The sequence below is a fragment of the Catharus ustulatus genome, chromosome 9, assembly GCF_009819885.2.
Source record: "Catharus ustulatus isolate bCatUst1 chromosome 9, bCatUst1.pri.v2, whole genome shotgun sequence".
NCBI classification, from domain to species: Eukaryota; Metazoa; Chordata; class Aves; order Passeriformes; family Turdidae; genus Catharus; species Catharus ustulatus.
Window position 1 is genome coordinate 31653744 of NC_046229.1, and position 27652 is coordinate 31681395.

At 40.6% G+C, this 27652-nt stretch overlaps 1 protein-coding gene across 6 annotated transcripts in view; it reads right to left on the reverse strand.

Annotated features, from left to right (window-relative positions):
* CEP350 (centrosomal protein 350) overlaps positions 1-27652 on the reverse strand; it is a 72617-nt gene that overhangs the window by 23438 nt on the left and 21527 nt on the right. For 3 of the 6 annotated variants that reach the window (XM_033067252.1, XM_033067247.1, XM_033067248.1), the window contains exons 9-29: positions 25310-25453; positions 23876-24528; positions 23420-23541; positions 21105-22156; positions 20374-20527; positions 18219-18382; positions 17713-17902; positions 16182-16402; positions 15904-16067; positions 15164-15274; positions 14790-14921; positions 13204-13340; positions 12705-12824; positions 12098-12264; positions 11420-11616; positions 10697-10881; positions 9722-9809; positions 9224-9370; positions 8117-8274; positions 4488-4610; positions 819-1018 (exon numbers count right to left, since the gene is read on the reverse strand). In XM_033067252.1, coding sequence (XP_032923143.1) covers positions 819-1018; positions 4488-4610; positions 8117-8274; positions 9224-9370; positions 9722-9809; positions 10697-10881; positions 11420-11616; positions 12098-12264; positions 12705-12824; positions 13204-13340; positions 14790-14921; positions 15164-15274; positions 15904-16067; positions 16182-16402; positions 17713-17902; positions 18219-18382; positions 20374-20527; positions 21105-22156; positions 23420-23541; positions 23876-24528; positions 25310-25453 — 4629 coding nt within the window. The remainder of the gene's footprint in view (positions 1-818; positions 1019-4487; positions 4611-8116; positions 8275-9223; positions 9371-9721; positions 9810-10696; positions 10882-11419; positions 11617-12097; positions 12265-12704; positions 12825-13203; positions 13341-14789; positions 14922-15163; positions 15275-15903; positions 16068-16181; positions 16403-17712; positions 17903-18218; positions 18383-20373; positions 20528-21104; positions 22157-23419; positions 23542-23875; positions 24529-25309; positions 25454-27652) is intronic. The other 3 variants (XM_033067250.1, XM_033067251.1, XM_033067253.1) reach the window with 3 other exon arrangements.

The window sequence follows — 27652 nt, forward strand, 5'->3', positions numbered from 1 at the left end:
TCTTTAAAATGTCTTATAGCGCCTAAAATCCACATGACTGCTTTCAGTAATAAGTGTAATAGGACATTACTCTGAATTCCCTTTGCACATTCAAAGGATGTGTTGCCTACTTTCAGAAAAGTGGGGGGAAAAAAGGAAAATAGATATGGTTTAAAACAATCCCTGAAATAATTTTCTCTCACTGCAATTCAGTTCCCTGTGAATCAGCATGATCCACTTAAGACGGAACTGTAAAGCTGTAGATTCCAACATCTGGGAATTCAGTTTTTCCTCACAATAGCATAATTTATGCTAATTACATCCAAGCATACTTCACCACAGCTACACATTTCAAACAGGTTGCATTAACAACGGAGGGAAGAAAAACATACTTTCAATTTTTTGAAAACACAGACAGTGGCAAAGCAGCTCCTGACAGGAGCCATCCTCATAAATAGTACTAAAGCTAACAAGCAGAGACACTTTGCTAACTGCTGGGGAAAATGGTTTCAACAGAGCAAGTTCAGAAGACCACCAGCAAAAGATTATGTCATACTGCAGTATTTCTGCTTTGAAATACAGAAATATAGTTTAAAAATTGTATGTAGAAGTGACTGATGGGCTTATGCTGCACTGTTCACTTGGGAGGATACATAGGAAAGGAGAAATACACATTTAACTATGGGGTACACAGGCAACAGAGTGCAGAAATTGAGACTCTAAGACTGTCCAGAAAACAACCAAAATATCAGAAAAGGAAACAACTGCAAACCTAAGTAATCTTGTGTCAAAATATGCTTCACTCTTGTCATATGTCACCTCCCCCCAGTTCCCATTACCTTTGAGCTCATTTCTCTGATCCCCCAGTTCTTTCTTGGCTATCTTGGTTTTGAGCAGCTCTTTGTCCCAGGCAGCCAGAGCCTGCTTTTCCATCCGCCTTATTTCTGCTTCCTCTGCGTCCAGGCGCCGTTTCCACTCCAGCAGTTCCTCTGCGTGCTGCCGGCGCTGCATCAGCTTCTGTTCCCGCTTAGTGAGGAACCTGGCAGGCAGAGCACAGGACAATGGCAAACCAACCAACTCTGAGCTCCCAATACCCAGATGCTCGACTGCCACCATCCCCAGAATCGCAGTTGTTTGGTTTGTTTTCTAGGATAATATCCACAATAACTGCTAACTCCCAGACTTCTGATGTGCTGCTGCAAAAACCCCACAAGTAGATAAGGGTTCTTTTCTCTGCAGGAAGTAATGTCTACATCATACTGTAAACAGGCCGTTTACATTTTAAAAAAATCTTCAAAATCATTAAAAGTGCTACAAACTATGTGCTAAACTGAGCAGAAAAACTTCCCAATTTCAGGACATGAAAAGTACCTGTGGTATTAAACTGGAACCTTCTAGAAAGCCGTGACCATTTGAAAAATGAACTTTTCTTTTTTGCTAACCCCAATGACAGAAAAATGGTAACCTCAGTTGCCCCTCGGTTTTTTTATAAGTATGTTATTATAAGAGCAGTTGATTCTATTTTAATAGTCCTCCTGGAGCTTTAATTCTTCTTCCTTTAAGTATCATCTCTATGGATTAGCACACTTGGAATGCTAATTGTGAGCTGACAGTATCAAGAGAATAATGATGCTGGACTGTTTTTCCCAACTGCTAATATATCTGGCTGGTAGTTTAAGAAGAAATAAAAATCAAAGTTCATGCTCAAAATTTTCTTTCTGACACAGAGCTCTTAAATGATCCATGAAACCCTTGAATTGACAAAACTCTCACAGGATTTTGTAAGTATGAATAGGTTTGTGTGCACACACTTGTTCTCTTTGCCAGCTCCTGTCTCATTTCTGAGCACTGAAGTAACCATAGCACTTAACCTTTAAGACAGTAAATTGGAAGCAAGTTCAACATCAATTGCACACACTTCCTCTGGCACGCCAAATCTAGAGAAGAGTGTCTATCAATCCATTAATCTCCTACACTGAAAGCTTTAACATGTCAGAGAATCACTCTGTAGAAAGTCCATTGTTTGCCAGCTAGAGAGTTTGCTATTGGTACAGAAGTTGCGGTGCTGTAGAAGGCAGACTTCAAAGACTTGTGATTTGTTTTTGCAAATGTTCTTCTAATTTTTAAGCCATCCCAAGCACTCAAAGTTTTTAAGCTGTAAAGTAGGTAATAATCTCATTTGTGTTTTTTAATCTCTCATGTTTTTCAAAAACCCTTTTATTTACAGAGACTGGAATAGCCAAGGGACTAATGTGCAGGTCTTGCCTGCTAAGGGACATTTCTCATTTGTTCACTTAGTGTTTGCTCTGTTCCCTGGAAAAGTGAGCTGGCAGTTGATCAGAAAGACTGAGATTCAGATAAGTCTTTGTCTAAGACAGATTCAGACAAAGGGAGCAAGTTATGACATGAAGAGAAAAGTTTCAGAAGCCAGTTAGAGATGCTCACAATCTTCTTTCTGATGGTCAAAACAAGAGAAGGTGATAAACAGAAGTACCTCAGAATCTCTGGAACATCTGCCACCTTCAAGCTGACAGATTCCATGATTTTGTGCATTATTTTATCACTTTCTATAGACAAACATCAAACATCATCTACACATATGCAAAACTGACAGGCTGGTATCATTAAGAGAGCAAACTACCAACAGCAATTGCATTACAAAGATGGCAGCAACAGTCATGATAATGTTGTGTCTTTCACCAGCACTATCAGATCTATCCACTCTTACTCTCACACACACATCAGTTCCAATTAGTCCAGCAGATCGTGCATGTGGAACTTGTTTTAGAGGTCATTATTACAATGACCTCAATGCAACTTTTTCTTCTTTCTTTCTACTGTTCGATTTCATCAGAAAGTTTTGCAGTTTACTGGATCTTGAGAGAGACAAGTCCAGTTCAAATAAAATGCAAGAGAAAGGCGGAAATAAATGGATTCTAAAGAGCAGGACTCCTTAAAAGCAGATGTCAAATGAATTAACCCAGAAGACCACAAACAGGAGAAGAATTAATGAAATTGCCATGAAAATAATTACCACACAAACTACTTAATAAGAAAGATAAGTCAACAGAAGTGATGGGAGAGAAAGAGGATTCTAACAAAAAACCCACAAGAGGAGGATCAAAGCAGCATGGCCAAAGACACAGACCCTTCCATAACCCTAGGGTTTTAAAGGCTAGAGCCACAAAATAGCAGATGCATTGCCTTAATATTTACTGCAGTCTAGAGGGTTCCAGTTGCAACACCAAGCGTACACATCTATCCTCAAAAGCAGAAAAAAAATTGCAAAAGCACATCTGGCATCTATGCAGCTGGAAATGTGGGGGAGCAATGAGGAAGCAGCAGCACTCAGATTACAGCAGCATGATTTCAAAGTCTATTTCCCTGATGCTAACATCACACATTTTATTCATGCATTTCAAATATCAGTATTAACCTCCTCTCTAAACTGTACTTGCACATTTTAAGGTATATTGACTATAAGCCCAAACTGTGAGGTTTCAGCAGCTATTCTGAAGCAGTAACCAGACAGTGGGAGCAAAGTGAACTGTTTGCCACTCAGAACACAGCAGGAATAAGAGATTAGAATCCTGGAATGGTTTGGGTTGGTTGCACCCCTCTACCATAGCCAGGGACTCCTTTTGCTACACCAGGCTGCTCAAAGCCCCAGCTGACCTGGCCTTGAACTCCTCCAGGGATGGGACAGGTTGTATCTCTGGGTAGCTTGTGCCAGTGCTTCACCAACCTCACAGCAAAGAACTTCTTCCTTATATTTAATATAGATCTACCCTCTCAGCCTAAAACCATTACCCCTTGCCCTGGTTAAGTCTCTCTCCATTTTTCTGAAAGGCACAATAAGACCTCTCTAGAGCCTTCTCTTCTCCAGACTGAACAAACACAACTTTCTCAGCCTTTCTTCACAGGAAAGGTGTTCCCTCTCATTCTTTGTGTTTTCCTCTGGACTTGTTCCTACAGGTTCATGTCCTTCTAACACTGGGGACCCCAGAGCTGGACACAGGACTGCAGGTGGGGTCTCACCAGAGTGGAGTAGAGGGGTAGAAGCACCTCCCTCAACCTGCTGGTTTTCCATGCAGCCCAAAATAGAGTTGGTTTTTTGGGCTGCAAGTGCACACTGCAGAGTCATATCCAATATTTTGGTCTGTCCTTCTCTGAAGAACTGCTCTCAATCCATTCACTCCCCAGACTGATCGGATAGTGGGGATTGTCCTGACCCAGGTGCAGGGCTTGCACTTCACGAGGGTCACATTGGCCCACTCCTCAAGTTTGTCCAGGTCCCTCTGGATGGCATCTCCTTCCTCCAGCCAATCAATTGCACTGCTCAGCCTGGTGCTGAGGGTGGAGTGATCCCCCTGTCTATGTCATTGATAAAGATCTGGAAACTGTGAGGCAAGTGTCAAACACATCCACTGCTGAAGAACCTCTGGACTTTGTGGGACTGAACAGAGCATGCTCTATCAAAGAGTCTAGCACTGGAGAAATATAGTTACCTGACCAATTGGTTGTAGATATACAGCTGGAATTTGGGGTGGAGGTTGGGAAAACAGACACTGAGAGAGGCCCAGTGGTGAGACGTAAAGACAGAGAAGAAGTAGTGAACAGGAGAGCAGTGTCTACAAAATAAGGAGGAAGAGTTTAAAACTAAGATAGCAATTAAGGCAGAGAGAATGAGAAAAGGATAGCATCTGGCAAAGAACTTTAAAATTAATTGCATTTAACATTGTATAGTTAATACCCAACATCTGCAGTACAAAAACTATACACTGTTATGCAGAAGGTTATAGAGCATACACTTAAAACACCTTGTTTTCTGTTAATGAAAGACGAGCTATTTTTCTTTAAATTTTGGAGAGCTTTATTCCTTTGATGCAGATTTCTACAGGCTCAGTTAACATATCTCAGCCTGACCTTTATCATGCTATTCTCTCAAAAGAGTGCATTATTGGTATTAAAGAGTATGCTGTTTTTGCAATATCAACAATTTGCTGGTCTGAAACTTTAAACACATTTTCTTCACCTGGCGAAACCTCAGTAAAATTATTTCTCCAGTAAGGTAAGCACCAGTGAAAGAGCAAAGGAAAAAGAGATTAAATAACTTTCTTTTAAAATATGAACAGTTCCAGGAAAAGTCCAAGATATACCTGCCATTCACATTCTAGTGCTAACTTGGAGTTTTTGCAACAAAGTACAGCACTTTCATTTAAAGTACTAACTGCAGAAAGATGATACCAATTAAAAAAAAAAATCTACATAACTTATAGCTCTGCTTAAAATGGTATTTCTTAAAATACCATTTAAAGCTAACTCCTAATGAATTATCAAATTTATAGAAAAATACATGCTCCATTTAGCTCTATCAGCTACAATGCAAGCTAAAAAGCACACTAAGGAAAAGCAAATGAAAATAAGCATTAAATCTGTTATTGCACAGATTATCATTAACACTGCATATGCAAGGAAAGCCAGGGGAAAGTGGTTAATTCTCTTTGACAGAGCATGCTCCTGTTCACATGCAGGCTACACAGACTCATAAATTAAAATGAAAACAGAACTATTTCTTTCACTCCCCTTTCAGCAGAAGATAAATATTAAAGTTGCCTCCTAAGTAAGGAAGCCAAAGGATTTCCAGCTTGCTGTGGAGTACAGCAAATCCAGCATAGCAGGCTTTCCCAGTTCCTTCCTCCAGTTCCTTTGTATTTATCATTCAGCTTCTTCCCATGAGCCCTATTTCCCACCCTGATTCCCCTCAAACGGCAACTTGCTATCATTACACTCCAAACCAACCACCTTACTGTTACTTTTATGTATTTTACAAATCAGGACATTAAAAAAAAAGGATACCAAGTCAGCACTGTTTTTCAATCAATAAGCACTGCTATCACTACCTAAACACGTGCAAAGGTGTGCAAAAACTGTACAAGAGGGAAATCAAGTTTTAGAGAATAATTTATGCTTACACAAAATATTTCCACCTTTGAACATATACAAAAATTGAAGACTTTTAAAACCATAAAACCAAAAACACATGACCACATAGATCACACACAATTTCCACTTGTTCTTCCTAGAAGTAATTGTTCCATCTCAAATCCTGGTATCCAGCTTTTGAAAAGTATTCTACAGTGAGTAATATTTCCAACTACATAAAATAATAATCAAATGAAGTCTAAAATATCTTTAAAGGTAGAACACACTTTATATCTGATACTATCCCTTGTAATATATGTCTTTATGCAATTGAAAATGTTGCTTAGAAATGAAGGTACTTTGAAAAAAAAACCCAACATTTCAAGAACAGTATTGACAAAGACACTAGCTGATAAAAGGTGGCAAAGAAGTCTTGAATATACAAGTATATTTGTCATCTTTTTTAGGATTAATACCCTATCTCAAAATTTGTAAGCTGCAGATTGTTTTTTATCACCATTTGAAATTTGTTGAATTTGTTTGTGGGGGAAAAAATAAGATAACAACCCTCTTTTAATAAAAAAAATAATATCAGAAGAAAAAAGTTGTTTTCTTGAAACCCCAGAAGTCAGCATGGCCTACAACACACAAGCTTTTCAAGTTCCCATCTTAAGTAATTTACCAGTCTCAAAAGATACTTTGAGAATTTGCCAGTATGACAATGGGGTGGTTTTCATACAACTTGGAATCCCAGGAGTTTAGCTTTGGAAATATGGCACCTCAGAAACTTCTAATTATCAGTGATTTGAGCTGTTAAGTTTACCAGATGCCATCATAAGAGTCCAAATAAAACAGCAACCAACTCAGGCTAGACACAAAGGCCACAAAACTACAACATGTTTTGAGTTTTTCTTACTTCTACCAAAGCCTGCCTTACTGCTGTTGGGTTTTATTTTCATCATACTCAAATACATGCATGGGTGGGAAATGTGATCTCAAATGACTGCAAGCAAACAGGCTGCTAAGGATCAAGGATAGCTGGCCTTTACATAGCACTGCTTGCTTTGGGATGCTTTATCCAGCTGTGTCTGGAGTCTCAAGAGAAAACACATCCCAAAGATCACCCACACAGACTAAAGTGCAGTGACTATCTTGGTTCTAAGTTCAAAAGAATTGTCTAAGCAAAGACTATTTCTTGTGGCAACTGCCAGAAGCCAGACTATCAATGAATTAGCCTCAAATAAGAATTTAGGGCTTCAAACTAATGAGCACAAGAGGGTAAAGTGTTTGGGATGTTTCATGCACACAAAGCAATTCCTACACTGAAAGGATGAGGAAAGAATTTTTTTATCTAAAACAACTTCATAGGTGAAATCAGAAGATTCATTTTACGTTTTCAGACCTGGAAATTGCATAGATTTTGCTATTTCCTCTTGAGCCTAACAAACACTTTCAACATTTTTCCAACCTCTGAACCACATATCACCTCCATACATATCACCTCCATTAATAAAGAAAATATTTAAAGAATTTATCCTAGTTGATATTAATGCAACCAGAATTAAAATTCAGTAGCTGGATAATTAGATAGAAATCACATAGCTGACAACCTCAGTCTCTTTATGCGAGATAGATCTGAAACTCATTTACTAGTTTTTGCATAAGACAATTGCTGTTACAAGTTACATTTCAACTCAAAATAAAAACTTGCATTGTAATTCCAGAGTCTCACTCCCTATGTTTTTTTACTCTTTAAGGTAAAAGGGGAGATACAAAATACAGGCACCATTTTCATCATCTGACTTCAGGTCTCTCATTTCAAGAGAAACTCTGACAGGACGTGCTGTGAAGACAGAACACATTCCTTGTACCTACAAACATCAACATCTCTAAAGATGATGTGCTTTTACCAACTCTATCAAGTACCAAGAATATTAAACCAAATCTTCTGTAATAAAACCTGGCCACATGGTCTGCCAAAACGTTTGAATCTTAGTATCATGCAAGAACTGTAGCTTTTGTATTATTATATTCAAAGATTAATATGGTTTTATTCATGCTCCCAATCAGCTGTTTTTCAGGCAATTCAGATCAAAGAGTGATATCAACAACACCAATATTTCTGATGGTCACTTTTTAGTGCAGATGTGGGCCAAACCAACTTGCTCCAATAAAATAGAAAACTTATATGAAAGAAAAGAAATATAGTTACTTTTCATCCATTCTGCTGCGCATTTTTTTAAGTTTCTGCATAATGCTGCTGGTCTCACTGCTGGAGATGGAGATTGGGGAAGGGCTGCGTGTTTCTGCATCAGTTGGAAGTGGGCTGGAGCCATTGCTCTGCTTGATGTCATCCTCGCTGGGTAGCTCCTGCAATTAAAGGGTTAAAAGAAAAAAGAAGTATTAAAAGAATATTCCAAAATCCTTTAAAAATTCTGTTAATTTGTGTTAATTTAGCTTGTAATCTCTAGATTACATGAAATACTGCTTTAGGTAAGTCTGTCCACTTGCAGATTTAACTTCATAACCTCATTTTTATTTGACACACAGTTTTTAGCACACATTTTCTCTCCATAATTTAAGTTTTCCCCTAACTGTGTCCAGAACAAAAAAAAAAATCCCCAAAACAAACCAAAAAGCCCCCCAAAAGCAACAAACCAACAGAATTCAGCTACCCAAACAGGAAACCAGTCTTTTCTACAGTACTTCTCAAAATTTTGTAAAGGAGGCAGCCAGGTACCAAAACCTCATTTTGCTACCTTGTAAAGTAGATGGAAGAAACTTAACATAATTACACTAATACACATAGCAGAAGTTTTGCAGTTAGGGCTTATATTTAGTACTTTGGGCCTGACAAATAATCAAATAGAACCAAGGACACCGCTGCAGCTTCAGCCCCAAGAAGTGCAAACAATAGGGAACTGAGGAGAGAATCTGGGAGGGTGGGACTGCAGAACCTGGAGCTGGAATTGGACAATGAACCCCAATATGGGAATGGACCAAAGCTTAAAGAAGTGTGAAAACTCGGGACTTGGGATCCATCTTGGGTGTAGCCATGGTCAGGCTCTTGTACTGCCCAAGGTGTGTCCTTTGAAGACCTTTTTAATAAATACCTACTTTAATATTGTCTAGCTTCTGTTCTAGGTAGCCTCTTTAGGCATCAAAATTAAACATAAATTGCTGAGATAAAGGGGTGAGATTATTTCAGGCACACAAAAGTTCCAACTGATAGGTCCAATCTAGTAGACTTCCATTCCTATAAATACTGAAGTTGCATGGCTGAAGAGGGAAGACTCCAGCTTCTGTGCTCAACACTCACCAGCTTATTTTCTCCTGCAGATTTCAGTTTTTCCTGCAATTTCATTGTAGTCTGACGGATTCGCTCGATTTCCGCCTGCTGTTTAAGGATGAGCTGCCTCTCCTTCCGAGCAGCCTTGTTCGCCTCCTGGAGACGTTTGATTTCTGCCTTTTAGGTATAAAAGATTCAGCATAAGAACACTGACAAGTGTTCCCTCTTAAGAGCACACTCAAAGCTGCCACAGTGCCCTTGCTATGGGTTTGACACGACTGCAATTACATGAGGAAGGAACTAGGTTGAACTTCAGTAGCCAAGAACTGGAGATCAGTTAATACTTCAGAGTCTCAATCATGAGATTACAGAAAGACCCTTGAGAACAATATGCTGAATATGACTGAAATGCAAATAAAATTTACAGGTAAGAAATACTGCTGGTACTCCATTCCTGTATTTACAGGTCTGAAAATTTAATGGGTACACATGGCTTTCAATAGCACTTTCCTAGAGGGTATCCCTTACCTTTTCCTGCTGTAATCTCAGCAGCAGACCACGCTGCCTCTTTCGAATAGGAGGCATTTTATCATCTTCCCCCTTGTCTCGCAAATGCCTGCAAATAGATTGAAAGGAAGAAGCATGAATAAAGTAGTAAGATTACTTTATAATAATAAATAATGATAAAGTAATATAAAAGGTGCACAACAGGCCTTTTACTCTTTAAAGTGAAAAAAAAGAAGTTTACTTTTCCTATTCTGCAGAAGGGTATATACCTTGATCCTTGGTATGCTCTATGGTGGAATATTTTGCATGGTTTGGTCAGACATACACAGTAAAAAGGCCAGTGCAGGTAACAGATCTCACAAGAATGGCAGAAGCTCTGCAGAGGTAGCACACTCACCATTTGAGAAACACAGAAGGAAGGACACATGGCTCACTACCTAATAATACTTTGTCAAATACACAAGAACAAGAAATTGTAAGAAAATGTCTGCTGAACAAGGGTAACTGTCCTGCAGAGAAAATTACTGATTACTAGTATCAGTGGGTACTTCAAGTGGACTTCAGGACAAAGTGTACCTCAGATTGGAAACAAATCACTAAGTACAACATGCGTCCAGATTCACAAAATGCGGCCTGAGTCAACTAAAATGCCCTCAGATACAGGTCAAGCAAACTGTCTGACAGTTCTGTAGATTCCTGAATTAAGCTGTGTGTTGGAATGATTGGTAACTACCTTTTCTAACTGACAACAAACATCTGCTCTTCTACTGTTTCAGTGAAATTCTTAATCAAACCACATTCACTGTAAATATCAAAGCACATTTATAAACTGGGTCCCATTCTTTCCAAGTCCCAGAAACAACTGTATAGAATACCGATGTTGGAAGATAGTTCAACCATTAATACTTAATAAGGGAGTGGTAAAGTGGAAACAAAGCCTTGAAAAATAGAAGGAAATGGTCAGTCAGCAGTTATATATATTCAGAGCTGCCTTACTTTTTCTGGTGTTCCAGCCAAGCCAGTTCAGCTTTGGTCTTCTCTTTGAGAGCCTTCTCCCGGAGCCGGAGGAGTGAGGACTGATGAGCTGCTCGCATTTCCTCCTCTTTCATGTACTGTCTTACCATCTCCATGGTAAACTTAGAGAAACTATCCTGCCCCCCTGAGAATGGCATGCTTAGCTCCTAGAAGAAAAGACAAAGTTGGCACAAAACCACACAAATGCTATGGCTTTTTTTCAATTACAAAGTACATGCCCGTGTGTGTATATGCACAGATACACAAAAATAGATGCAGGAAGGGAAGCTGTTTTTTCTCTGAGCTTTGTGTAGACCAACTTTTTTGCCCTGGGCTGTGTGACAGTTTTGGGAGGTCCCCACTTTGTCCAGAGAGATGAGGAATCTTCTTGTATTTCCTAGCTATGTGTTAGCACAGCTGGAGGACTTAATCCACCGGGCTTTTAAAACCTACCTCAAGAAGTCCCTCCTCCTAAGCCACAAGGTAGAGGCCGGGATGGACTGTTCCATAAGTCATCACACTTGTACAACAGTGACATACAGCATGATTCACACATCTCTGTTTTGAGATGCTCAGAGAACCACAGGGAGGAAAAGAACCCTCAACCTTGCAAACACAGCTAAAAACAGCACACTTGAAGCTTATCAGCTTAACCATGTCAGCTCAGTTAATTTGATTTAATTTAAATATGGTTGCCTCATCTACCTTGATAGATGACAGAGCTGTTTTGTCTGGGGACACTTCCTCATCAGAATCATCACGACTGCCCCGCTTCTTCTCCAGATTATTTCTGCGATGACTCTCAGAGGGCAGCAAAGACCGAAAAGATTTTTCTTCAATCTCATCCTCTGTCATGGACTCATCAAATTTCAGGGAATACTCTGTTGCAACAGAAGCAGAATCTGAGGGAGAAATGAGGGAAGAAGCTTTCACTCAGTTTTACAGCATGAATGCAATTTTAGTCTGTCTCATCTCACTAATGTTAGCGGGGGTCAGAAAGACAGGGAGATAGCTAATGTAGAAAAATGTGTGTTTAGGAAAGAGTGATTTTGAGTTAGAAAACATCTGTTATCCAGCTTTGAGCAATCTAACAGATTTGCGTACCCAGGTATAAACACGTCTGGAGTTACTGAAACATTTGGTGTTGTGCCCACAGGTTCAGCATGTGAGCATCTGGCTAGGCTAACAGAGCTGAATCTCAAAAGTTCCCATCTCACTGGGCCATTCTCTGTTACCTCTTAAGAGACAATTCACCTGAGGCTCAGCTTTCTTCACACACTTTCCCTCATTTATTTCAGAAATGCATTCTGAAACACCACCACCACCCTCTCTCCCTTCCCCTCACCACCTTCAGACCCATCACACACCAGCAGCACAGCCAACCTTTTTCATCTGGTAGGGACAAAACACTGTCACTGGGCAAGGAATCATCTGCAGCAGTCTGAGCCTCCTCTTCAATACTGCTGGCTGTCTTCTCACGCCGGGAAAGCTTCTTCTCATTCTCCTTAGAAGATGGAACTGAAGGGCTCTCCTGGCGGCTGCTGGTACTACTGTGTTATCCAGAGATTATTTTTTTAAAAATACTTTGCACATTTCAAAATACTTATATTACATTATTACCATACACATCATGACTAACATCACAACATAAACAACATGCAGATGGTTTGGTTTTGGTTTTAAAATGCAATTTGGCTACTTTAAAATTCCAAGTTTCATCAAACTACTGATAGTTGTTTTCTTCTAGTTTAAAATCCATGTGGTCTGAAGGTATGCACATTCTTTACCTGACAATGAGTAGTGATGATAAACAAATGCAAACAAATCTCCTTTCAGATTTTAAAAGAATGAGTAAATTAGAAATTCTATTTTAGAAGTTAGGAGAACTACAGAGGACATTTTTCCATTTCAAGATCAGAGAAGGGCTGAGAGAAACTTCATGGGACCTAACTAGATCAGGTAAGTGAACAGGACACAAAAAGCTTCTTACCTCTGATCATGAACCTTTGATCTTGAGGACTCAGAGTAACTATCAAACATTGGTGAGTACATCTGTTTTGAGTCACCTATCTCCTCTTTACTTTGTGATATGGCACCAGACTCACATTTCCTGGAAATGAGAAGCATTTGGGGTATATATGCATTGTCTTAAACATAGGAGTAATACAGTTTTCACGAGTTTTCATCATTTTACTAGAAGTAGTAACAACTAAAATTTCTGCCAAAAGATTTCTTAAAGCTTAAACTAGGTTAAATCATCCCACAAAACATTTAAATTATCATCTTTTTCTACTCTTTTATGTAGTGTTTCACAGAACCAGTTAATGTCACCTTTGGTGTATGCTTCTAAAGGGCATAAAGATGGAATCCAAGTTCATCTTAAATGTTCACTATATTATGGCATCTTAACATTTTCTGCAAGAACAGGTGAAGCAAAACCTAACAAGTCTTACTTCCCCCCTCCCAAGATGTGAAACATTAAGCCAAACCTGTTTGTATCAGCTTGGGCCCTCAGCTGCTTCATGAACTCTGAGTGGTGCTGCCGCTGGTGCTCAAACAAGGTGGAGACTGGAGCAGCTGGGGCACTGACAGTGTCAGAGATCTGCGTCCGTGCAAACTCGGTCACCTGAGTACAGCAAAAACATGGAAATGCAGTGAGCTTAGCAGCACCAAAATGCTTCTGGAAGAGAAAGTAATAATTCTGGCAGGCAACTTAGTGATTTATAACAACTGTGTAAGACATGGGGTTAAACTGGTTTGTTATATGTCACTTGTGGTGGTAAAGGTGCACACTGCTCTGTGAATACATATTCCTCCATACTCCAATCCTTTACACATAATAAATTACAGTGTATATTCAAAAATATTCCCAGCACACTGGTGACAGATGTTTCCACTGCTGCATTCCAGTTAAAACAAATGGCTGCTCAACTGTGGAGTCACTTGTGAACAGAGATGGAAAAGTTACTCTGCTGACCCAGCATCAGTGACTAGGTCATCCCCATCAGCCTCTCTACCAGCACCTCTTATGCTCTGACTTCAAACTTCAATCAAGACCTGAAGAGATTAAAACCCTACACCAAATAAAAGTTGTCCTCTCTGTTTCTTCTCCATTGTTTCTTAACTGGTTTCTACACACTTCAGCTCTAAAAGCTACAAATGGTTCCTTGTCTTTATCCAAGACTTCACTACCTACTCTCACTGCATCTATTTGAGGTGTCTGAGCTTTTCTGCTCTTTAACCCATTCTTATCTACTCAAAAATTATTTAAATGTCACATATTTGGCAGAGCCCAGAACAAACACATCAGTATTATTCTACAATTCCATTACTCACCATAAAATCAGCCTTGGTGAGCACCAACATGTGCATGAGCTGTGAAGAAACCGTTCTGTTCACACTCATCAGCCGTTTGCACTCCATCCTATAACACTGACCCCACAGTCACTGTGATTTCTAAACTATGATGGAGTAAGAGCATTTCTTGGTTACTGTGCTCCTTATCCATGTTTGAAGCAGCTGCTACATAATGGGAACTGATAAACCGTTACAAAAACCTGAAAACTAATAAATATTCTGTATAGCACAAGAAGAACAAAGAGAGATTCAAAATGAGGAAACTTCAATCTCTGCACCAAATCAAGAGCTTTGCTGAAGATTCTCCTCCTTTTTTAAAAATTTTATTTGTAGTTCTTCTACCTTCAGCTGTAAGTAAAATTGCAGTTCTCTGTTTTTCTAATTTAATTTGCACATGAAACAGCTACAGGATCAATCCCTGATGGAGAGTAACTCTTACAAACTAAAGATGCTGTGTTCACTGTCATCAATCTATCCTGGAACAACAAACTTCTTAGTTTAGAAGATCATAAGAATATGGAACAGGGATTTAAGGTTGCTGATTGATTTCTAAGTAAGGATGCCAGAGTAGCTCCTTTGAAGTCCTATCATTTGTCATGTTATGAAAGTGAAGAAGTTGTACCAAGAATGGCACCAAACAGACAATAACTTAAAAGGCAAGAAAGTATTCAAGCAATACTGCAATTAAAATAGCCTTTCTCTTTCCCTAGGGCCTCACCTCACGGAGCTGGTGAGTGGTATCTGTAGAGAGTAGTGCAGGTTCTGCCTGTTCAGCTGCAGCCTTGCATGGGGGCTCCTGTCCCACCTCCTGCCGTGACTGGACCAGCTGCTGCAGTGACTCTGCATGGACCTATGCAGAAAACACAGAGTTCAGCTCTTCAAAGTGCTCTGGCTATAGTAACTAAAGATTTATTTCTCAAAATCTGGCAGAAAAAAGTTTGAGATAGGCCCTTGAGAGTTTCTTTTAGCTATATTTAACCCTTTTGGCACTTTCATATGTTCACAGCTTCAAATTAAGGATACCTGTAGGCATGGATTTACTTAAAACATTTTGCCTCTTACACACTCCACAATTTTGAAGGGCAGCCTTACCTGAGCTGCCTTCTGCCTTGCCTCTTCCAGTTGTCTCTGACTTTCTAAAGCTTCTTGTTCAGCCTTGATTTTCCAAAGAGCCAAGTCCCGTTCATGGCGTTGCTGCTGTGCCTACAGAGCAGGAAAACAAGTTTTAACCATGCAAATAAACATAAAGACGTGATTTACCTCAGCCACTGGTTGCAACTACCTCTCAAAGATCTGGATCTACTCTGCTGGGGTGTGTCTTCTGCTGAAACAGAATTTTTAACCCACTGACCCTCTTCCTTTTTAAGGTAACGTACGTTATTCCACCACAGTGCAGATCGGAGTTTAGGAGATCAATTAATTCAATAAACTAGAATAAACAATCTTGTCAACATAAGGAACCATCAACTAAAAATATTGTTTTTGTGGAATAAAATCATCCAGCCCAGTGCCTGGCACTGGAACTCAACATCAATCCCAGTAAACAATCATGCTTTTATCTGAGGAACACAAAACAGTGATTCCAGCTAATGGTATATTAATGACACATATTCCAGAGTAGCTACTTCCTTGGTATCAACTTAAAATAAGAAAGGTAACAGATGTTAATCCTAAAAACTGGTCATTATCACACATGCCCTATCATGGCCATTACGATTTCCCTGCACTGCTAACAGAAGCTTAACTTGCCCTAACTTGATTAATTTTTTTGCAAACAAACAATAAAAGAAAAAAAAAAGAAAGGTTAAGACAAAGAAGTATTTTGCCATTACCTTGAGAATCTGAGCCAAAGAAACACTCTCCTGCTGGGCAAGGGAAATGCCTCGTACTCGCTCCAGATCTGAGAGCTGCCGCACGGACTCCTCGATGGCGCTCAGGTAGTTCAGCTCTGCTGACAGACGGTGCTGCAGCCCCGCAGGGGAGAAGCGCATGCACCCTGCAGGACAGCACACACTGCTCACCCTCACAGACCTCGGTGTCCCACATCAAAAACTCAAGGAAAAACACTGTAGGCTGCTCTGGTATCAGCACAGTTTTTACAAATACTCACCGCTTGCTGAGGCTGCTCCTGATGCAGACCTGCTGGTTCCCAGGCCCACATCAGGGAAGGTCACGTTTGGCCTCAGCCCTGGGGCTGTACCTCCAGAAAAGCCAGCAGGTGACTTGACTCTTTCTGCTGTATTGCCTACAGAATCCAATTGCAACATTTTTTGGGAGCTGGGAGATGGGGAAGAAGTCGGTGTCTTCTGGGGTCTTCCCTTGTCTGAGAAACTGACGGTGAAACAAAAAGCAAAAGGAGTCAATAATTCTCCTAATCCATTTCATAAAATAAAGGAATAACCTTGTTCTTCCATTCCTACACAGAAACAGATCCATGCAAAGGGCACAGTCAGTTCAGTTTGCACAGGCCCAGTCTGTCCTCAGGAAATGGTCTCACAAGATGGGTTTTGTCCCTAAATCCCAGTTCAGAGTTCAGTTTCTAGAGCACCTTGTTTTTCCCCAAGTATTAAGCGTAGTTAGCACACACACACAATTTTTTTTTTTTAGAATAACACAGTATCTTCATGTTCTACATGATCAGACAAGCAGTTTCAGTGCCTCCTGTTAGGAGCCAGGCATGAGAATGTCAGGATGCAATCATGTGTACGTGCATTTTAAAAAGTGAACAGTTTACTATGAGCACATGGATACAACTGATTGTGACAAGCCACTGCCTCGAGTTTTAACCTCTCTCTTAAAATGCAATGGAGACCAAAATTTGATTTGAACAATTTGTAAGACACTATGGTAACACTTTTTAAGAAAAGATATTTCTTTTTTAAACAGAGAAAATTATACAGATGCTTCTTAAATTTATTATTTCAATATTATTAGGCTGAAGGGGATTAACAGTAGCTGTTTAAATCCTTTGGGAAGACATTCTGCTTTACTTGGTACATCTTAGGGGGTCAAAGGACCTTTCAAACCCAAGCAGGATATCAGCAACAGTCACTGAAAGAAGCCAATAACTCAGAACTCCTCTAAACAACACAGAATGAGAGATCACTCATATTATTCAATGCTTTTTAGAAAAAAGTGCAGTGAAAACTGAGCGTTTTACAACCACCTTCATTGGACCATTAGCAGAAAAATTGCATTTTTAGCTAGACAAAAAGAGGTTGCAACAGAAAATATATGTTTCTTTCTTTTTTTAATATACTCTTTTCCAAGGTTGGGTTTATCTCTCAAAAGGCATCGACTCACAGAGCTGGACAGGCTTTGTGAGTATTAGCTGAACACAAGTACAGCCAAAACTGTCAGTATCTACTGAAAAAAGAAAGGTGACTGCACAGAGACTCTGAAACATTTCTAACAGACCTTTTCTAGAAGAAGGAAACAAAAACTGTATTTCAATGCTTAAGGTACTAAACATGACAGGACACCACGTTTCATATTTAAAATACAGAGAAAAATGTTTTCTGCATGCACGGCCTACTAACATTTGACCACTTCTGTTACTCCCCTTTTGCATATCCAAAGACATAGCCAGTAACACTACCAAGCATCATCATATTTGCATAGTCTTGTAACCTTCCTGTTACCTCATCAGGGAGTGTCCAGACAAGTTTTCCAGTGTGCTGTCTGTATCTGGGTTCTGCTCATGCTCTTTATTAGAAATTCTGCTACTCGGTAAGGATTTCTTAGGCTGTTGGGATCCCCTCTCTAATTCAGACAGTATTTTATCTTCTTCCACAGAAAAGTGGTGAGAGCTTCCATTGAAAGAGTCCAACCCTAAGAAGCAACAACAGTATCAAAGTTTGTTTGGTGAATACCTTACAAGCCTCTAAGGATAGTTTCCACACAAAATTAAAATTAACTGATTTATTAGAAGACTGGTTTAGGAAAGGAATTTTTTCAAAGCTGTTAGCAACCTTTTGCTTATTCAAATTACCGTATTTTAAGGTCAGAGCATAATCAAAGTCAAAAAGAATCTAAGAAGGAATCACTGGAGGAATAAGCCAATCATTCTATCAGTATTAGATTACAATTTCCAGATATGTAGGACTAACAAGAAAAGCCTTCATAAAAAAGGATACTCTGCACTTACATTCCTTTTTCCCTCTCTTTTTAGAGGAAGCAGATGAGCGGGAAGACGCTGCAGACCGGGGTCCAGACGAGTGCTGAGAACCAAGCTCCACAGATCGGGCCTCAAGGGGTGACCTCCTACTGGGAATTTCTTCCTGAATGCTTGAATTGCTGCTGCCAGCAATGCTAAAAAGGAGCACATTGGTAGTGATTAAGGACTTCCAGCTCCCATGTTGTACTGTGCACAGGAAAACTGCCACACTTTGAATTAGAGACAGATGAATAAACTGCGTTAATCAGCCCATCTAGAAAAGCATTGGTTTTGAGAATGAAAAGCTATGACAGCTAAGACATTGGGAAGTTTGATACGATATTGAAATGTGTTTTCAATAACATGAAAAACTAAAAGATGGATAACAACTGTCCTCTCCAATTTTAACTCTTGAGAGCTATTTGACTCCATACCTGAACAACACAAGAATGAATGAAAACGTGACTGCACTTCAGATAATCTCTGGGCAGTTGATACAGATATCAACTGCCAGAAATACGAGCAATTTTCAGTAAAGGATTACAAAAGACTTGCAAAAAAGAGACATCAGTGAATCATACACTACATAATATCAATAGCAGAAAGAAGTTTTAATCAGGAGGTTTTTTGCACACAACATTTTCAGTGTGCAAAGTGCCTTTTAATTTCTTTTAATTACAGTAAATTCACGAATACAAGCCGCACTGAGTATAAGCCGCATCTCTGGGTGTTGGCAAATATTTCGTTTTTTGTCCATAAATAAGCCGCACCCAAGTATAAGCCGCTCTGTCATTTGCAGCGAGGACCCGCGTGCAACAAAGTTGCCAAATAGTAACAGAATGGCGGCAGGCGAGGTTTACTGGCTCAGCTAAGGCTGTGCAGGCTCGGCCCGCTCGGGGCTGTTGACGGGGCCAGGTAGCCCAGCCCGGCGCTGCCATTCGGCGGGGCCACTGGGGGCCAGCCGCCGCTGCCACTGGGCTCGGTCACCACGGCCCGGCGCTGCCCTGTGGTGGTAGGCAGGGACGGAGCCCCCCGCCGCCTCCCCAAGCTGCGGCAGGGGTGGCCCGGGTCCCCCGCCACCTCCCCGAGCCGTGGCAGGGGCGGCCCGGGTCCCCCATTGCCTCCTGGAGCCGCGGCAGTGGCGGCCCGGGTCCCCCCTCTCCTCCCTGAGCCGCGGCAATGGCGGCACGGGGCCCTCCCGTCTCTCCCCCAGGCTGCAGCAGAGGAGGGAAGAAGAGAGCTCTCCCTCCTCTCTCCCCGCCCCCCGTGCTGCCTGCAGGCAGCCAGACTCCACCCGCGGTGCAACAGAGTAGCAATTTGTAACAATCGCAAAATGCCAACTTTGCAGCAGCTCGGCTCGGCACTCTGGTTGGCACTTCTGAGGTTGTAAATGTCAGAAAATTATTCACATAGTAGCTGCTCCTGAGTATTAGCCGCATTTCCAGTTTAGGAGCAAAATCTTAGTCAAATTGGTGCGGCTTGTATTCGTGAAATTACTGTAATATCATTAGCACAAACACACTTGTGGCCACTCCTCCACGTTGCCCATAAGATATAAATACAGCTCTTTAGAAAAAAGAGGGTCTTGAAAAATTCAGGAAGCCATGTAGTAGACATGGAGAGTCTAGGATCTACAGTCTTCAAATTTTAATCTTAACAAAAGCTTTTAAAAATTCTTACAGTTTATGTATCCATTACTAAGTAAGCACTGAAAAATGCTTACTGAAAGCAATTAAAGATTTACTACAGAATTTGAAGTACTGAAGACATTTTCAGACTCAGAAATAGCTTTTCCATTTTTTCTGAATTACAATTTACAAGACTACCCAACTGAGCATTATTGTATCCATACCAGTCAGAACTAATTTTCACTGGACTACAAAGGATAAGAACCTTGTCTAAAGATACCTGTCTAGGCTAAAGAACAGCAAAAATTAGACAGGGAACAGGAATACTGGACTCTACCTTAACTGTGTTGGCAGTCATATTAACTGCAAGGTCCTAAGAAAGTACTTCTTCACTTTGACTAGTATAGTACAGCACAGTAGGAAAGATATACCCAGCATATTATGAAACAAATTTTGTATTAACTATTTTCTCTTGAATTCTGCATTTCTTATTTTTCTAGGAAGTCTAACACAGTTACCTGAGGTCACGTGAAATCTTTTTGTCTGTTAAAGTGCTGCTTCCCTGCGATGAGGCAAAATCATCCTCATAAGAAGCCACGCTCTCTGGAGGGCTCATGGCAGGGAGCAAAGGGCGCAGAAGGGCAGAGCCTCCATTCAGCCTTTCTTCAAACACTGAAGTGTGGAGAGAGAAGGGAGAGGACAAAAATTACAACAAATATAAACATACATCAAATAGGTAATAGGAATGAAAATGCTCCAAATTTTCAAACACAAAATCATCAGGAGAAGAGCAGTACAGCTGTCCCATGGCCGTTTTAACACAAGACAACAAGCAGCCTTCCTCTTTTTTGTAAATTATCAAATTCTTTACTTCATTAACATACTCCAACCAAAACATTCTTGAATAGCACAGTACTTTAGAGTCACCTGCAGAAAATTTCATGCAATCATCTTTAAAGAAAATAATATGAAGGTAAAAAGAATCAAGAAAAACCACAAGACAAAAATCAATTTCTCAGAAAACATTCCTCCTCAGAACGAGGAGCTCCAGGCCAGAGACAAAATACTCACAAAAAGAGGAATAAATTTGTACAAAATGCATGAGACAGTTGTAAATCATGTCTTACACAGATTCACATTTGAGACCTCTGAAAGCACATTCCTTAACTGCGAAGTATGAAGTGCATGGAACAGTAAGACTGGGAAAATAGCAATGCACAAGAGGTTTAAGAAATGTTTCCATTTTTACCTTTTCCATGAAGTTGGTAATTCTTTGCAAAGATGTTGATGACACTGTGGGGACTTCCCTTTGCTAGTTCCTCCCAGGGCCCCTTGCTGTGTGTGTCACTTGTCTGAGTGAAAAGTGGGGAGTACCTCTCAGCTGCTTTCTGAAACTCCTTTATAGGCTCAAAAGCATTTCTCTCCCGAATGCAAAAATCCTTCTCTTTTAATGTATCCAACATCTTCAATGGCAGCTGTTTGTGCTGGCCTCCTTCCTCCTCTGAGAGGTTTTCATCACTCAGGAGAGGCCCTTCGCTGATGGAGTCAATGCTGGACTCGTGAGGAGTAACGGCTTTGCTCAGAGGATGTGCCTGGTTCTCACGCCCTGGGGAGTCTGTCTGCCTCTTGGATAAATGTCCCAGGATCCCTTCATGCCTGTTAGCAGCAGGAGACCTCAATCCAAGGCTGATTACATCAGTAAGAGGTCTGATAGTCTCAGGGAGCTTTTTAAACTCACTAAGGTTGCCCACCCCAGGAAGGTTGTCATCAAAGGCTGTATGAGACACACAGGCACCCAACATCCTTTGAACTCTGTCTGAAAAAGTATTTTCATTTTCCTCTCTCACAGGAGGACTCACAGCCTTTGCCCACCGTCCCTCATCGTGGTTTTCTTGCATAAATTCTGAGTTCCACATGGTACCATAGTTGATACCAGCGCCAGCCAACTTCTTGGCTTCAGTTTCAATCCGGCTAGAAAGGGAAGCAGCTGTAGCTTTCAAAGCTTCAAGGCGATCCAATTTGCTCTTATACTGGCTGGCAGAAGGTTTTACTACAAGGTTTTCCTGTGCAGCAGATGAATTCAGGTACAACTGAGGCATCAGGGACCCCACAGGGGCAGGATGGCTCCTCTTGCCTGCCAACATCGTGTCACACTCCTTTGACAGAAGGTCCATCTGCTCCAGACTCCAGAGCTGGGAACAAGGGCCTCCACTGGAGCCCAAGAGAGCTTGTGGGTGGGGGAGCTGGACTCTCGGGCTCAACCTGTCTGGCTGTACCCACGGGGGCTCCACCAAATCGCTCCTGAAATGAAAAGTCAACATTTACTTTGATGACTCATGTGAGTACTGATGTCCTAGATTAAAGCATCATTGCCACATATTTATTTTCAGGACAAAATACTTTTTGGTGGAATCAGAGGGGTGGGGAATGGGACAGTAAACAGACCACAATGTCATTTAGTAAAAAAAACAACAAACCAAACAACACAGCACCTTCCAAATCTGAAATGCCATTCATGGTGTACTCTTTGTTTCAGGGTTGTAACAAGTTGAGGTTTTTCACTGTTAGCAGTAAGTCTATTCCAAAAACTTTCTGACTCCAAAAGGGAGAAAATTTATTTCCTCATCACCTGCTCATGTCCAGAACACTAGAACACCTTGAAAGTCCCCAAAAAAACTTCTTCTCTGATTACTGAGAGGGTCTCTGAATACCTGATGCAGTCCTGAGAGTCTTATCTCTCCTGTACTATTAGCAATCACATTTCTTCTTTGATGTTACACTAACAATATTTACTATATGGTTCAGCTTTTGATTCTACACATAGTTGTACATGGCATTCCCAGTGAGCTTGCTTGAACTTTTCCAGAAGGGAACAGGTCTCATTGCACTTACTGAGAGTACAGATACTGAAGCAAGTATACACTTAAGAAGCAGACATTCATTATGTAGTTAAAAATGAAGACACTTGTACAACATAGATATTAAGGATATCCAAAAAACTTCAGGATTTTTAGTTTCTTACATCTAAGAGTTTAGTTAGGCACCTTGACTTGCAGTAAGAAAACTTTGATCATACACTGACCAATTCAAAATTGGGAAAGCTACATGAAAAGAAATAGGGAAAGGCCAGCTCCAAGCAGAAGCAGAGGTGTTTGGTACTTCATAGAGAGCAACTAATGTTTGAATCCAAGACAACAGATTAAACAGCAACACTGGGTAAATCAAGTAAGAAAAATCAACAGATACATTCATACGATCGGCTTCTCTTGCCCCATGGAAATAGCAGAGGAAATGAGTGTCCCTACATGAAAATACACCTCCCACTGATGTCAACAAAACATTACCAACAACCACCATTCACTATTTATTTACACACTCGCAAACCAGCCGTAGCCAAAATTTTCATATGGTTTCCTGCATCAGCTTCCTCTTTACTGCGAGGAAAATGCTGTAATTGACAATTACTCTCACTAGAACAGAAACTCAAGAGCAAAGGCTATTTTCACCTGTCACAGATGAAAGCAGGAGCCCTTTCCTCTCTCTCCCAAGGCCCCGTTTGCCTACCTCAGTAGCGGCAGCTGTGGCTCCGAAAGGGACATGTCACTGCTGGAAGATGCACTCGGAGGACGTTCTTGAGCCTTGTTTTCTTTGTCAGATTCCCCAGATGGTTGATAACCAGGTCTGGGCTAGACATGAAGACAACCAGAAAAACGCATTTTCAAAAGTGTGTCAGACTTTAGGAGCTCCTGCCTCATTACAATTGAAAAGGCTAATATTCAGTTTCTCTTTAAAATAGAAAGATGATTTTCAATCAATTTTCTAGTAGGCCTTGCTGGGCCAAAAAGCAGCCACTAGCCAAGAGGCTGCACATTGAAATCACTATGTTTAAGCAAAGCTACACATTTTGATTTGTTCTTTTTTCTTAACTGATAACCACCAGAACAACACAACCTCCCTAAACACATGACCTCCTATTCCTGCAAACAACTGCAAGGCATTAAGTGAGTGAATCAGCTGTACCTGTGTTTCCTGCACTGTAGGCAGCTGAGGTGGCTCTTCTAAGACCGTTCGTTCCAGCAAGAGTTTGGAATAGGTTTCCTGTAACCGTTTGGCTGCTGAAGGCTCAGGAGGAGGCACATTCTTCACTTTAGTAACAGCCTCCTTCTGCTTTCTGTAGAGCTCTTGGAGCCTTTTGTTTTTCTGTTCTGTTGCCTCCTTTTGTGCTTTCTTCTCTTCATTCTGCTTCTTCTTCCTCTCCTCCTGCTGCCTGATGATGTACTGACGAACCTCATTACTGTCATAGTGGCGCTTCTTAGAGATCACCTGAGGTTCCTCACTGGCTGCTACCTTGTCCGGTTTCCTTTTGGTGGGACTGTGGCTCCTCGTATTTTGAGTAGGCAAAACAGATTTTTGATTCTGCTTTTCCCCATCTGCCTCTTGCTTTGTACTCATGGAATCTAACTGCAGGTCATCAAGAATACCACGTATCTCCACGGGCAGGAAATCCTTGTTTACAGAGGTATGATCTTGGTTATCACCTGGAAGAGCAGCTTCCGGTTTTCTCAGATTGGTCTCAGACCGTACTTTACTTCTCGTCCTTTCAGAACTTCTTGAAGAGCTTTTACGGGTAACATCCAATCTGGAATCAGAACCTGTCCTTCCAATGCAGCCTGCTAAAGAATGAAATGTCACATATGTCAGGTAACAATTAAATTTGTGAAAACAGCTGCAAAAAAGAAAGTTGAGGGAAGAGGGCAGATCTTGCTGTAAACAGGTCTTTGCTTCATTCAGTGTCACAGTTCAGAATGAGCCTACACCCTTTCTACTCTTACCAGCCTCACCACCTCAAGGCATAAGAAGCACAGCAGTTCCCAGCATGCCTTATTTGTCCTGTCTGAGATTCTAGATAAATTTTGAAAAAGGCTGGTGGAGGAATCAATGAATATTTATGATGCACATGGACGACATTATATTGTATCTGGAAGAACCACAATTCCTGTTAAACTGGGATGTTCCATCAATCAGCTTAAGGATTATATACAGCACAATAGGAAAATTAATCTGGCCTGTGGACCACTGCTAGCCATTCCTTTCCCCACTGGGTTCAAGAGGCAAAGACAGATTGCAGATGGTGCAATTTTTTGATTGCAGTCTATGTCTCACCTTTTCCACACACCCCAAGCACCCTTGCAGCACATACTACCCCTCAAGTCCCATGTGAAGGGACCATGACACCAAAAAAAAAACGACAATGAACCCAGGAACAGAGGTTATGCACCCCAGCCATGGCTGAGGAAAATTTCCCCCCCATCTCCTTCAAATTCCAGGTTAAAAATAGAAGTAATTTGATAAGAAACTTCTATCTCAGAACATTCTAACTCAGAAGTCTGCAGACATGCAGTGTTATTTAATAAAGTAAAATGAAGCAAGTCCAGTGATAAAAGAAAAACATACCAGACTTGGTAGCTCTATCTCGGCCTGTTCTGTCACTGGATACAGCTCTTCTGTCCTGTTCTATTCTGGGAGCTGGACCCAGGATCTTTTTTACCAGCCTTTGTCCCTCCCGCCAGGAGGATGCACTTATCACATAGTTTCCACCTGCAAAATAAAGAATAAATAAAAGTCAAGCTCTAGAGTATTTGCCATGGTATCAGAAAGAAGCAATCACTGCAGCCATTCATCATTTCTGTACCATTTAACTCTGCATTAGTGGTACAGCTGCAGTTACACAGTCAGAACATTGATGTTCCAGTGTAACACCCAAACCACACTTCAGCACATTAAAGCCCTACAAAAACTGATTTCAAAAAGAAGAACGGGTTATGCAAATCTAAAATACACAAAAAAGCCTTACTAGGGACAGGGGTAATATGACTAGAGCTGCTCACCACCACTCAAACATGGAGAATAAGAAATAAAAATATAAAAGCAACTCAATCGTTACAATAATAGGAACAAAAATAAAGGTGAGATATAAAAATCCCTTAACCTTCCTATCAAAATACTCTAGGAAAAAAAACCTAAAACTACTTTAAAGGTTTTTACAGATTATTAATTGGTGAGATACAAGTCTTGTGAGGAGGTTAAAAAATATTGAGCAGCAGACATTTTACACCAATGCTAACTCACTGTCCCTTAGCTGGGACTTCTGTTCCAGCTGAAAACAATTAAGAATAAACCCTGTCAGTTGATACTTAACTCAAGGACAGAATACCTTGCAGGTGGCAAAAACCCAAAATGTTCTAGGATTAGTTTATCATCCTATATATAATTAAATGATAACAATTGGTTATGGTGGTATCTTAACCTAATATTGGGCAGATTAAATGATAGGTTTATTTAACTCACCTTTCAACACACTAACTTCCAATTTACTAATTTTTTTTAATAATGACCTTAAAAGTGCTTTGGAAAAAATCACAGTATAAAAAAAAGGAAATTTAATTAGGTAATTCAGATAATTAATGAGCTGTAAATTAATCAGACCTTTCAGAGGTATTTAATTGCTAGAAAAGTACCTAACTTGAATCTATAATACACAGTTGATTTTTAACAATTCCATTTCAGGCTCTACCTCCAAGTGCTCTGCCTAAAGAAACCCAGCCACTGCAGCATGAGATCACCACAGCCAAACAAAAAAGGCACTGTACTGGGCCCAACAGCACTTTGAAGACAGGATACGAACAATGTAAAGTGAAATCCAGCACAGCAGAGTAATTGTTTTGGCAATCCCAGTCCTCAGTTTCCAAGCCCCTTCCTTGTTGTTCCTTTAATGTAGAAGTCTGCAGCCCACTGTGCAACCCTTTGCTAGCAGAACTCCTTGCCTGCATTGTAAATTATCCAAGAATTTTATAAAAAAGAGCTGTCACTTGAAATATGTCACTACAAGCCTCTTTGAAACATAGGCATCAGCCAAAGGGGTTCTCCTGCAGAACTCACTGTTCTCAGTTAGTTCTGTGTGTGTTTGAAGAGCCAGTGTAAAGTGTCATCTTCCACTCCAAGTCAGCTGTTTAACTAAAACATGCCAACGGGGCAGAACATAAGCCATGGCTATTAATAGCCTTGGCCATGGTAAGCAGTTTCTTACTGCAATGACTGGAGGAGGATGGACAAGGATGGATATGTCACTTAGAGCTGGTTCTTGTCTTCTAGGGATTTCAGGCCATTATTTTCTACACATTTAATCCATTGTAACAGGGGGTGGCTTTGTATATAATGGAGCAGCTGGAGCTTACAGCTGTTGACTCCCTTGAAGGCAGAGAGAACTTCCTCAACAAGGGAAAGCAGAGGAGTGGGCACTGATCTCCTCTCCGTGGTGAGCAGTGACAAGACCTGAGGGAATGGTCTGAAGTTGTGTCAGGTTGGATACTAGGAAAAGATTTTGCATTCAGTGACTTTTTGGGCACTGAACAGTCTCCTCAGGGAACTGGTCAGAGTCCCAGGACTGACGGAGCTCAAGAAGTGTTTGGACAAAGCTCTCAGACATAGGGTGGGATTGTTGGGGTGTCCTGTGCTCTGAGCTCCTCCCTCACTTAGAACTGTCATATATACATAAGACAGCTGAGTGTGATTCCTTAAATAGGGATTGATCAGCATAGGAGGGAGTAAATCCACCCTTATCACTTGAAGTATTTGTATTCCTTGCCACAAAATATTCACAAGCAGGATTTACAGCATGCAGAAGCACATATACACTCTCTAAAAATCCTTTGTAATAATTTTTAAAGCTGCTTTTTTTTGATTCAAAATTTTTACAGATTATGGGTCACTCTACACAAGGAGAAATATAAAACCTTA